This window comes from Molossus molossus, unplaced genomic scaffold (genome assembly GCF_014108415.1).
Source record: "Molossus molossus isolate mMolMol1 unplaced genomic scaffold, mMolMol1.p scaffold_m16_p_23, whole genome shotgun sequence".
In the NCBI taxonomy this organism is placed as follows: Eukaryota; Metazoa; Chordata; class Mammalia; order Chiroptera; family Molossidae; genus Molossus; species Molossus molossus.
Genome location: NW_023425359.1, coordinates 3,439,995 through 3,452,744, shown reverse-complemented (window position 1 = coordinate 3,452,744; position 12,750 = coordinate 3,439,995). Strand labels below are relative to the sequence as shown.

General features: G+C 44.5%; 1 protein-coding gene across 1 annotated transcript in view; it reads right to left on the bottom strand.

Annotated features, from left to right (window-relative positions):
* Nucleotides 1–12,750, bottom strand: part of RYR2 (ryanodine receptor 2) — a 450,374-nt gene that overhangs the window by 186,950 nt on the left and 250,674 nt on the right. Inside the window, exons 40-42 of the mRNA XM_036277752.1 lie at nt 9,988–10,093; nt 6,697–6,840; nt 3,919–4,192 (exon numbers count right to left, since the gene is read on the bottom strand). Coding sequence (XP_036133645.1) covers nt 3,919–4,192; nt 6,697–6,840; nt 9,988–10,093 — 524 coding nt within the window. The remainder of the gene's footprint in view (nt 1–3,918; nt 4,193–6,696; nt 6,841–9,987; nt 10,094–12,750) is intronic.

Sequence of the window (12,750 nt, the reverse complement as noted above, 5' to 3'; positions counted from 1 at the left end):
ACTGGGAATCGAACCAGCGACCTCTTAGTGCATAGGTGTATGCTCAGCCACTGAGCTACACGAGCCGGGCTGGTGAAATGCTTTTAAAAATTACATATTCTCCAAGAGAAACTGAATTGCAAATGAAGAAATGAAGAACTCTTTAAATTTTTATTTTAACGTAAGTCAAATCAATGCAAGAGTTTTTTTTTCCTATATAATACTTTCCTGTCAGAGCTATACACAAAAATAATGTACTAACTGCAAGAAAACTTAAACTTTGCCTTCAAATCAGACTTCCTTAAAGGAGTCACTCACGCATTCATTTAGTCACATGCTAACTTAGTTACTGTGGCTAATGGGGGAAATGGAATAGAATTTTTCTGATTCTTTTCATTCTTTGTTTTTTAGTTTTAGTTTTTCACTTTAAATTTAGTGTAGTTTTGTTCTAATTAAGAAATCTTTGCCCTGGCCGGTTTGGCTCAGTGGTTGGAGCATCAGCCCGCAGACCAGAGTCACCGGTTCAATTCCAGTCAAGGGCACGTACCTCAGCTGCGATTCGGTCCCTGGCCCTGGTCGGGGTCATGAAGGAGGTAACCAATTGGTATGTCTCCCTCACATTGATGTTTCTCTCTCTCCCTCTCCCAACTGAAATAGATGGAAAAAAATCTTTGGGTGAAGATTTAAAAAAGAAAAAAAGAAAAGAAAGCGGTAAGACAGCACAACTCAGAAAAACGGGCCCAGGACTAACACGGGTCTGATCTGTTTCAGGCAACAACAGAGACAGTAACAAAAGGCCCTTCCTTCACAGCAGAGACCACTCAGCAAGAGAGCCTCCCCTTTCAATCCGCCCAGGCATGGAGTTGGTCCTCTTGTCAGTTCCCATCCTTTGTCCGACCTGACTTTGAAAAGTATTTACAGTAACTGAGAAATCTTGTTTGCCTTTGTTCTAGATCAATTAAATGGATTTATAATTCTGCCACCCAGTATGCAAGCCATCACTTATTAAACCTGTCCTCTTAAAGGCTATTTCCAATTTCACAACGGAAAACGTGTTATGTTCACTTGAGAAAGAGAATGCTCTCCATTTCCTTTTGCATTGTTGCAATGGTTACACAAGGAAGAATCCAAGGGAAGGGGAAGCATTCTATTCAAACGAACATAGTATTGCAAATGCCTTTACATACATAGTGTAATACTGTGCAATGCAATGATACGAAGAAGAAACACTTCAGGTACCATCTGCTGCTGTTTCTTTAAATTGAATGTCTGTGTTAATGAGCTAGAGTACTTGTGCTGGGACTTTATCTGTTTTCCTTTCAAATTGGTTGGCTAAAGTTACTTACCATGAGAAGATTTTTCACGTTAGACTTAAGGTATTTGGGAAAAAAACGAAAGACCCATGCTCCTACGCGATTATAAATCACGACCTTGGCATCTGCCTTTGTTGTTCAGGCTTTTCTGCGCTCCCTCTGTCCAGGTAGCACATTTATTTTATTTTTATTGTGAAACCATTATAACACTTTTGGAACATAACCTTCAGGTTTATTTTTATTATTTCAAATAGTTAATAAGACCATGGGCAATACATAGTATTGTTTGTTTCATGAATTTAAAATGTTCATAAATGATATCATACAATCTGAATCTTTCCATACTTTCTCTTCCTCACAATTATTTTTTAGTTTTCTCAAAGGAAAAAAACTGATTATTCTATATTTCTTTTTTTTTTTTTTTAAATCCTTACCCGAGGACATTTTTCCATTTATCATCACATAGAGTAGGAGGGAGGGAGAGAGATAGAGAGAGAGAAACAGCGATGTGAGAGAGACACATTGACTGGCTGCCTCCCACACAACCCTGCCAGGGCCAGGGACAGTAGGTGCCTTTGACCAGAGTCAAACCCGTGACTCATTGTTCCACTGGCCGATGCTCTAACCCCTGAGCCAAACTGGCCATGGCTGATTATTCTATTTTTCACCACATTTTTTCAAAGAACCAGCTTTATTTCTTTAACCCTTTTTATTATTTTTTGCATTCTGTTTTATCTATGTCAGTAGTTTTCATTATCATCACCTGATATTTATATAGCTGGATTTGCTTTTATATTGGGGGAGGCTAAATATTTGTCTTTTACATCACTTTTCAACATTTTACATTCCAGATTTCTACATTCTATTTTTAAGCATTTTCCTTGTGAACATCATATAGCTTAATTAAAGCTTTCGTTTTTCTCTGGTTAGTTCCCTCTTATTTTCATATCCCCAAGTTATGCAAAGTATTGACTGCTTAGCGTATGCCTGTATACAACAGTAATGCACTAAAATTCATTGTCTCCCTTCTCTTCTCTCCCAATTCCATTTTCTTTTCTTGAATGTCTACCTTTAGAAGATCTTTCAGTGAAGGGCTGTAAGTAAATACTCTGAAACACCTTAATTATCGCTCTATCTTGAACACAGGTGTAAATTTTCATCTCCAGATCCATGCTATGTGGGCTACTCCATTGGCAGCACATCGCACACCGGGTCACCTTCTCCAGTCCCGCCACTGAGAATTCTAAACACCATTCCTTCACAAGCATTCTGGCTTTCTGCTCTCTTTTCTCAAACAGCTTGTTTGACACTGGTCTTACGTTACATATGTCCAGCTGCAGATGTGGAACTATTGGTGCTTTATGAATCTATGAATTCCCATCTTTCATCAATTCTGAAAAACTCAAGCCAATGGCTCTTCAAATATTCCCCTCCTTCCGTTCACCTGTGTCTTCCCAGTCAGCATACAGTGGACCCATCCCCTAGGTCTCATTACTTCTCTTTTCTATTTTTCCTCTTAGTGCTACATTCACAAATAATTTACTCTGTCTAATTTATTAATTTCTCTTCAGCTATATCTTATCTGTAATTTAATTAACTGGTTTTTTATGTCGATTACCTTATTTTTCATTTCTAGAAGTTCTATTTGGATCTTTTTCAAACCTTCCTATACTTTTGCATGTCTCATTTTTAGAGATTTTATTTATTCCTTTGTATGCAGTAACTTTATGTTCTCTTTTTGGCTTTCTGTTATCTGCAGCTCTAGGGGGCAGTGTTCTAACTACACAATTTACCATATCTGCAGACATTTATTTAGGGTGAATTGTTTCCTATGTGCTTTACAGTTTTTAATCATAGGCTAATCTTTTATAGTATTTAGGTTTTTTTCTTGCAAGATTTCAGAGTAATGACGAGTTAAGAAAGCATACCACCAGGCCAATTTTTATGTTAATTTCTCAGCTTGGGAGTCCTTAGACTATGCATAAGGTATAACCCCAAATCCACAGGAAACAAAAGCTATGATGGTGAATTCTCAGTCCCTCAAACTCAAGGCCCAATAGATACAAACTTTCTTATTGTCTCCTGCTGATAAGTGTTTGTCTCCCCATGGAGTTAGTGTGATGTTTGTTTGTTTTTTGTTTTTTTTTATCCTCACCGAGGACATTTTTGCATTTATCTTCAGATAGAGCAGGAGGGAGAGAGGGGGGAAAAGAGAGAGAGAAACATCGGAGTTACCTGCCCTTCGTGAGAACAAAACCCAGGACTCTCTGGTCCGTGGGCCGACGCTCTAACTGCTGAGGCAAACCAGCCAGGGCGGATTTAGTGTGTTTTTATTAACCTGTACTTTTATATGTGATTATACTTTACTGAGTAAAAATTAAGAAACAAACTCTAAGATACTTGTTGTGTATCATAGCCATCTTAGCATCTAGTGTAAAATTAAATGTTTCATTATTGATCAAATTTCCTATTTATCTTTAAAACACAATCTCTAAAAAACAACAATCTAATTTAATGATCATGCAATCTAAACAATGTGTTTTTATTAATGCCCCTATTGTTCTAGTATTGGGATAAGCAGTTAGAAAAAAGATACAAAACAAAAGGTTGTAATAATTAAACTTGCCCTAATCCACGAATCATCAGCTTCTCTTCTTCTCTGCCCATCCTCACGCTCAGCAAAGAGCGAATCTGACCGAGGGACGCCAGCAGGTTGACGGTGTCCTCCACAGACACAGCGTTGATCGTGTAGGTCTTCGGCAGGGCCCGGACCAGACCCCCGATGCCATCGTACTGCCGGTGGAGCAGCACGAACATGGCCCTCACCAGCTCGGGGTCTTCGATGACCGACTCTTGGGCCCACCGAACCATTGTCTCAGAAATCAGCTGCTGAAGAGTGGCTGCAGGGTCATTATTGGTAATGTTTTAAAGGAGAATAATAAGGGAAGACGAATTAGCTGGGCATTTCAACTGCGTATCTCCTCATCCAAAACTCGTATCTATATTTGTACCAGAATATTTAGGAATATTCTTGGGAGAAAATAAACTTCATTTAAACATTTATAAGCATATGAGTTATAGACGTGCAAGAATAAAAATGTCCAAAATTTTAAGAACTAGTCTTATACTGAAAGGTTGTTAGTTGTTTCAAAATTGCAGCCACTTTTTCAAAAGTACTGTTTGCAGCCCATACAACGATCAATATGAGCTGCCCTGTTACTTTCACTTTTACTTTCTTCCACTATTTTCTTCCCGGATCTGACATCATATGTGCTTATAAAGGTCAGTCATGGGCATTCAAGGAGCTATCTATTTACTCAACTGTCTCCTTATCCGAGTCATTTGCAGTAGTGACCTCATGTAATTATATTTATACTTAAATTTCAATCCCCAATAGTCAGTTAAAATGTCTTCAAAAGCATTTGATTGTGAAACTATTAAAGTGAAAAGCAATTCCTTATACAGAAGATTACTTGCTGTGTAATGTGTAACACATTCAAAAACAATAGAACTTGCCCTGGCCGGTGGCTCAGAGGGTTGGAGCATCGTCCCAAGTACCCAAGGGTCGCAGGGCCTTTCCGCCAGGGCACACACCCCGGCTGGGGCTGGATCCCCAGGCTCAGTGCGCGCTGGAGGCAATGAGTTACTGTTCCTCCACTGATGTTTCTCCTCTCTGCCTCTCCCTTCCTCTCTCTCTAAAATCAGTAAAAACATACCCTCTGGTGAGAATTAAAAAATAAAATGAAAATGACAGAACTTCCACACCACATCAATTAAACACTACAATTATCAAAGCTAAGTAAGGTTGATGTGACCAATTCACACATAATGAGCATAATGAGGTACTTAATTCCTATCATCAATATACTGTCTGACTTTCAAAAAAAAAAAAAAATAGCTGTCTAACCTGCTTTAATCTATTTAAGAAAATAAGAGTTAAGGAAAAACAAAAACTACCATTTTTAATCAATTACAAAATGCAGGTAAAATACCAATATGCTTCCACATAACTCAAAACCATGCTGTCTTTACTTATTATTTATTCAGTTGGAAGAAAGCCTCCCCTAGAAAGGATAGGGTTTAATCTATAAACAGATACATTATTTTAGTCATCAAAAAGGGAAATAGCCAAAAGTGTGGTTTATCCATCAAGAAATTACATTTGTGGAACTCTTGACTTTATATATAGTCAAATCCCATTAAACCAAAGATCATTTTACTAAAAATATCTCTATAAATATTTGCCATCATTTTGCAGATTTGCATTTACCCAGAATAGCACAATTTTCATCTGAGCAGTGCAGACTTTTTCTTTCATCTCAGACCCCATGGGAATGTGATCCAGGAAAAAGTGACACAGTGAAGAAAGGAGAAATCAGAGTCCCCTCCTAGGACTGCAAGGAGCTGGGTGTTGAGGGTGCTGGCATTTGAATAGCTCAAAATCATACACTTGAGCATAACAATAGGTGATTACAGGCAATGTTGAGCTCTGATTTTGAAGAAGACCTGGTTATGACAGTAGAGAATAAATTTAGAAGTAACTATAAATAAAATGTTTCCACTGTAAGTTAGTGAAACAAAACTCCACAATTTTGTGAATTTATTTTTCTTTCAGTAGAAGCCGTTGATAAACCGGCACTGCATCTGAAAATGGAGTGTTGGGAGTGAGGACGAGTTGGGGGGAGGGGCAGGTCTCCCAGACACCCGCCCACCCTGCTGGTGAGTGGGCGTGTCTGAGACTCCTGGTCCTGCTGACTGGATCCAGTGTCAGCTGTTCTCTTCAGATAAACAAAATATGCATGAAACAGAAATGAATAATACGTTACAAACTATTTCAGAACCAAAATAGAATTATGGACAATATCTATTTAAACTTAAGAAAAGGTTTAACTTGATAAAAGAATATTTGAAAATCAACTGCATAATATTTAGATATACAGGCTAAATTACTCCCTTTTGTTTCTTTATTAATTAAAAAAATTTTTAATTGATTTTAGAGAGAGAGGAAGGGAGGGAGAGATAGAAGCATCCATGAGAGAGAACATCGATTGGCCACCTCCTGCACCCCCACTGGGGATCGGGCCCACAACCTGGGCATGTACCCTGACCGGGAATTGAACCGACGACCTCTTGGTACATGGGCCGATATTCAACCACTGAGCCACACCAGCTGGGCTTGCTCCCTCTTAGTAGTCTCCAATCAAACACCTAAACGTCTAGTGCTCCAGGGGCCTCTCCACCCTGTGACGCTGCTTCTATCCACCTGTCCCTGCCGACCTGCCTGCGGCTGCTGAGCACTACTGGGCCTGTGGCATCTACTCAAGCATCGGGGTCTTGGAAGCTGCCCACTCAGTGTCCTCACTGCCATCTCCACGCTGTGGGCAGCAGCGGCCCTGGTGCTTACAGGACTTCCTGGAGGCCCTCTCCACGGGCTTCAGAGCTTGTTTCTTCTTCAGGTAGGTCACCTTCTCCACCAGGGACAGCAGGCGGCCTCGGATCGTCAAGTCACTGTTCCCATCCAGAGACCCGTCTTCCTCCAGCTCGATTCCTGGCATGAACACAAGTGCAGAGAAAGAAGCAGAGAAAACAATATATTTAAAAAGTATATTTCAGCCCTGGCCAGTTTGGCTCAGCAGTTGGAGCGTCGGCCCATAGACCAGAGACCCGGGTTTGGTTCCCACTAAGGCACGTGCCTCGGTTGCAGTTTGTCCCTGGCCCTGGTTGGGGTCATGTGGGTGGCAACCAGTCGATGATGTGTCTCTCTCACATCGACGTTTCTCTCCCGCGGTCCCTCCCACTCTATCTGAAGATAAATGCAAAAAAATGTCCTCGGGTGAAGATAAAAAAAAAGTATGCTTCAGAGAAATAATTCTCAGGCTTTCAATCTTCCTCACTCACAGTGCACAGCAACACTGCAGCCTCCAACTCCACTGCAGCCTGCAGCCCACCCCAGCGCCCACCTGCCCCCAGCGCCCACCTGCCCTCAGCACCCAGCACCCACCTGCCCACAGCTCTCAGTAACCTGCCCCCAACACCCACCTGGCCTCAGCACTCATCTGCCCCCAGCTCTCAGCAGCCCGCCCCCAGCACCCACCAGCCCCCAGCACCCACCTGCCCCCAGCACACACCTGCCCCCAGGTCCCAGCAGCCTGTCCCCAGCACACACCTGCCCCCAGCACACACCTTCCCCCAGCATCCACCAGCCCCCAGGTCCCAGCAGCCCGCCCAAAGCACCCATCTGCCTCCAGCACCCACCTGCCCCCAGCTCCCAGCAGCCCCGCCCCCAGCTCCCACCTGCCCCCAGCTCCCAGCAGCCTGCCCCCAGCACCCACCTGCCCCCAGCTCCCAGCAGCCCGCCCCCAGCACCCACCTGCCCCCAGAACCCACCTGCCCCCAGCTCCCAGCAACCCACCCCCAGCTCCCACCTGCCCCCAGCTCCCAGCAGCCCCGCCCCCAGCTCCCACCTGCCCCCAGCTCCCAGCAGCCCGCCCCCAGCACCCACCTGCCCCCAGAACCCACCTGCCCCCAGCTCCCAGCAACCCACCCCCAGCTCCCACCTGCCCCCAGCTCCCAGCACCCACCTGCCCCCAGCTCCCACCTGCCCCCAGCTCCCAGCAACCCACCCCCAGCTCCCACCTGCCCCCAGCTCCCAGCAACCCACCCCCAGCTCCCAGCAGCCCGCCCCCAGCTCCCACCTGCCCCCAGCTCCCACCTGCCCCCAGCTCCCAGCAGCCTGCCCCCAACACCCACCTGCCCCCTGCTCCCAGCAGCCCGCCCCTAGCACCCACCTGCCCCCAGAACCCACCTGCCCCCAGCTCCCAGCAACCCACCCCCAGCTCCCACCTGCCCCCAGCTCCCAGCTCCCAGCAGCCCGCCCCCAGCTCCCACCTGCCCCCAGCTCCCAGCAGCCCGCCCCCCAAGACTCAGCAGCAGCCACACACAGCCTTTCTCCTCCTTCCCCTCCCCACTCCTGTGGGTGCCTGGCCATCAGCACCAAAACCTAATATAAAACCAATCAGACCACACACTCCCTCAGGAAACAAGATCAATTATGCTGCTTGAGCTGACACAGGCGTCTTTGACTTGGGCACCATCTGCCTAGATCTGCAGCTCTGCCAGCCTCACCTCTGTCCTCCTCTGTCCTCCTCCTCCTGCCCTCCTCCTCCTGCCCTCCTCCTCCTGCCCTCCTCCTTTGTCTTCCTCCTCTGCCCTCCTCCCCTCTGCCTTCCTCCTCTGCCCTTCTCCCCTGCCCTCCTCCCCTCTGCCCTCCTCCTCTGCCCTCCTCCCCTCTGCCCTCCTCCCCTCTGCCCTCCTCCCCTCTGCCCTCCTCCGCTCTGCCCTCCTCCTCTGCCCTCCTCCCCTCTGCCCTCCTCCCCTCTGCCCTCCTCCTCCTCTGCCCTCCTCCTCTGCCCTCCTCCCCTCTGCCCTCCTCCCCTCTGCCCTCCTCCTCCTCTGCCCTCCTCCTCTGCCCTCCTCCCCTCTGCCCTCCTCCCCTCTGCCCTCCTCCAGTCTGCCCTCTCCTCTGCCCTCCTCCCCTCTGCCCTCCTCCTCCTCTGTCCTCCTCCCCTCTGCCCTCCTCCCCTCTGCCCTCCTCAGCTCGGCCCTCCTCCCCTCTGCCCTCCTCAGCTCGGCCCTCCTCAGCTCTGCCCTCCTCCCCTCTGCCCTCCTCCTCCTCTGCCCTCCCCCTCCTCTGTCCTCCTCCCCTCTGCCCTCAGCTCTGCCCTTCTCCCCTCTGCCCTCCTCCCCTCTGCCCTCCTCCTCCTCTGTCCTCACCTCTGCCCTCACCTCTGTCCTCCTCACCTCTGTCCCTCACATCTGTCCTCCTCCTCTGTCCTCCTCACTGGCCTCCATAAATATCATTGCTCTTTTAAGAACTTGAGACTCAGGGAGAACAGGAGTGATTAGGTACCTAAAGCAGATCGGGACGCTTTATGTCTGAAGCAATAATTCTACCGCACCCAAGTGTGTCCTTACTCACACTTTACTTACGGTGTAAGACTATGGCAGTCATTGAAGGGTTCTTCACTCATAATCTGAATTAATATGCAAGGCAGTGCTTTTACTCTCAGAAAAACAAATAAAAATAATACCACTGGTGCTGTACATATCACCTAGGACATGGCTGCTAACCACTGTCTTTCACAGGAACACACTCTCCACACCACGGCATAAAGCGAAGGAAGCACACATCCACACCACTGATCAATCCGTTTAAAAGTTCTTAGAATGAAAGGGGGGTAGAATTCCCTTAACAGACTTGGGCTGCTAACACTAATTCAATGCAGGATTTCCTTAGGCATTAATTAATTACTAAGACATATACAGAATTCCCTTGGCCAGTCCTACAACGTGCCCCACAGTCAGTTTAAATACAACTGTTTGTGAACAAATTTCTTTAGACTCAATGAACCTAACACTCGGCTCTCTGCCCGAAGCACCTGGTTACGATTCCTGCCCTCGCTCCCGCCCGTCATGAGGGGAGAGCAAGGGAGAACTCCTCATCTGCTCCCTCTGGTGGCCTTTCTCATCTCTCCACCCTCCTGACTCCCCACACGGGGTCAGTTAACCATCTCCCTGCAGGAAGTGTTCGCAGCTGAACCCGAACAGGCTCGTGCGCATCTGTGACCCTGTGACGCGCAGATTCCCAAGCAGCACCTACACACCTGACCGGAGCTGGAAGTCACGCCGACCTTACCGCAATGTGCCATCAGGTCCTCGTGAAAATCCAGGAGTTGGTCTCGAATTTCCTCCGGACATGGACACTCATTTTTGTCATCCTTAAAATTGAGAAGCATATTGATCTGAAAGTTTGAAACAAGGAAGAAGAACCAGAATGAGAGAAAAGTGGATTCAGGGATGACAGCGAAGATCGTGAACACCGAAGCTGTTCAGTACCTGTTCTGGACTATGTGTCAATTGTTGCCCAACACGTGAACATCATCGTCTATCACTCCCATCAAAGAGTACCACAAAAATTGAATCACTCAAAGCTTAATGTGCTACAAAGCAGCCAGATGACTTGTTCCTCTCCCCAGTCCACAGCACCTTCGACCAGTGTGCGCTAAGAGTTCTTAAATCAACTAAGACCTAAATGTTATTAGAAATATTTTATTTTGTTTCTCCTAGATTTCCATTTCTCTATCTAATTTCTGCATTTTATTGAATATTTAAAATAACTATTTTTGAGAAAGATAGAGAAGAAGGAAAAATCCAAACAAAAAATAATACAATGGATAACCATGCATTTGTTCATAATTCAATTAAACAAACTCCAAGAAACTTTCTTCCATTTGTTTTAACTTTAGACAAAATAATATTACATTTTTCTTCCACTTGTTTTAATTTTAGACACAATAATATTAAATTTCAGAATGAAGAAAATTAAGGTTTGTTGCTATTCCAAAATTTTCCTTTAGGAAACCATTGTAAGTCGTCTTTAAAGAGTTGTTTTTTTGTGTTTTTTTTAAAGGTAAATTTTTAAAAACTTATTTTGAGATCATGTAGATGCAAAAAGAAACAGTATGAAAAGATCCCATGTGCCCTTTGCCCAGTTTTCCACAATGCTAACATCTTGCACAACAGTATCACAACCAGGCTGTCACAGTGATACAGTCAAACACAGAACAAGTCCATCAGCTACAGGAGCCTTCCTGTGACCCTTTCAGATCCACCCCCACTTCTCTCCTGCCTGCTCCTCATTCCTGGTTCCCGTCAACCACTAATCTGCTCCCTCTTTCAATGTTACTGCCATGTCAAGAATGTTACAAACGAGGAATCATACAGTATGCATGCAAGTATTTCCATAGTATCCTTTGGATGTCTTCAGGGTCTGTAGTGATGTCTCATTCCTGATATTGGTGATGTGTGTCTTCTCTTATTTCTTGTCAGTCTTTCTAGAGGTTTGTCCATTTTCATAACATTTTTAAATAACCAGCTTTGGGATTCACTGATTTTTTTTTCAATTGTCCTATTTTGAGTTTCATTAATTTCTGCTCTTATCTCTATTATTGCCTTCCTTCCAGTTGCTTTGGGTTTATTTTGCTCTTCTAAATTTTTGTGATGGCAGCTTAGATTATGGACTTGAGTGTTTTTCTCTTTTTAAATGTATTTCCCTCTCAGCACTCGTTAGCCATTTCCACAAATTTTTATATTTGATATTTTCATTTTCTTTTAGGTCAATGTATTTTTAAATTTTTTCCCCTTGAGACTTCCTCCTTGAACCATGGAATATTTAGAAATATGTTGTTTAATTTCCAAGTTTTTAGACATTCTTTCTATTATCTCTCTGTTACTGATCTCTAATGTGACATCACTGTAGTCAGAAAAAATCCAATTATTTTCAATTTGTTGAGGTGGTTTTATGGCCCAGCATGCAGTCCGACTTTGTGAGTGTCTCATGGGCATTTGAAAAACATATGTATTCTGTTGTTGGGTAGAGTGTCCCACAAATACCCACAGACCTGTTAGCTGACGACAGCGCTGCATTCCCCATGTTCTTGCTTAATCCTGTCTAGTTTTATGAATTACTGTGAGAGGGGTGTTGAAGACTCCCGACTATAACTGTGTATTCGTCTCTTCCTCCTATCTGTTCCATGTTACTTGGCTTGTTTTACAGCTCAGCTGTTTAGTGAACACACGTTATCATTACATGGTGTTCTGTCTGTCTCTGGTGATTTCTTTTGTTCTGATACAGGCCCTCTTACTTACTTTTTATTACCTTTTCATGATGTATCTCTCTTCATCCTTTTCCTTTCAACCAATCTACATCATTATATTTGAAGTGAGTTTCTTATAGACAGTGTATAGTTAAGCCAAGTTTTTAAAATCCACTCTGCTGCCCAGCTGGTATTGAATGTCATCCCATAGACTGAGAGGTCTCAGTTTGATTCCCAGGCAGGGCACATGCCTGGGTTGTGGGCTCGATCCCCAGTGAGAGGCGTGCAGGAGGCAGCCAATCAATGTTCTCTCTCACATCAATGTTTCTCTCTCTCCCTCTCTCTCTCAAAAAATCAGTAACAACATATTTGCCCTCGCTGGTCTGCCTTAGCGGTTAGAGCATCAGCACATGGACCAAGGAGTCTCGGGTTCATTTCCAGTCAAGGGCACCTGCCTCGGTTATGGTTCTGTCCCCAGCCCTGGCACACTCTCTCTCTCTGTCTGAAAATAAATGAAAAATATCCTCAAGTGAGGATTGAAAAATAAAAAAACTCACTCTGCCAATCTCTGCCTTTTAACTAGTATATTTATTTTTTTAAGTGTCTACAACCTTCAAAGTTTTTTTGTCATTTTTTTATTAGTTTATTTTTATTACAGATGTTTCTCTTTTTCCCCCCATTGACACCCTCCTCCCGTTCCCGCCCCCTCCTCCACAGTACTGTTGTCTGTGTCCACTGGTTATGCATATATGCATATAAGTTCTATGGTTTATCTCTTTTAACTAGTATATTTGGATTATTTA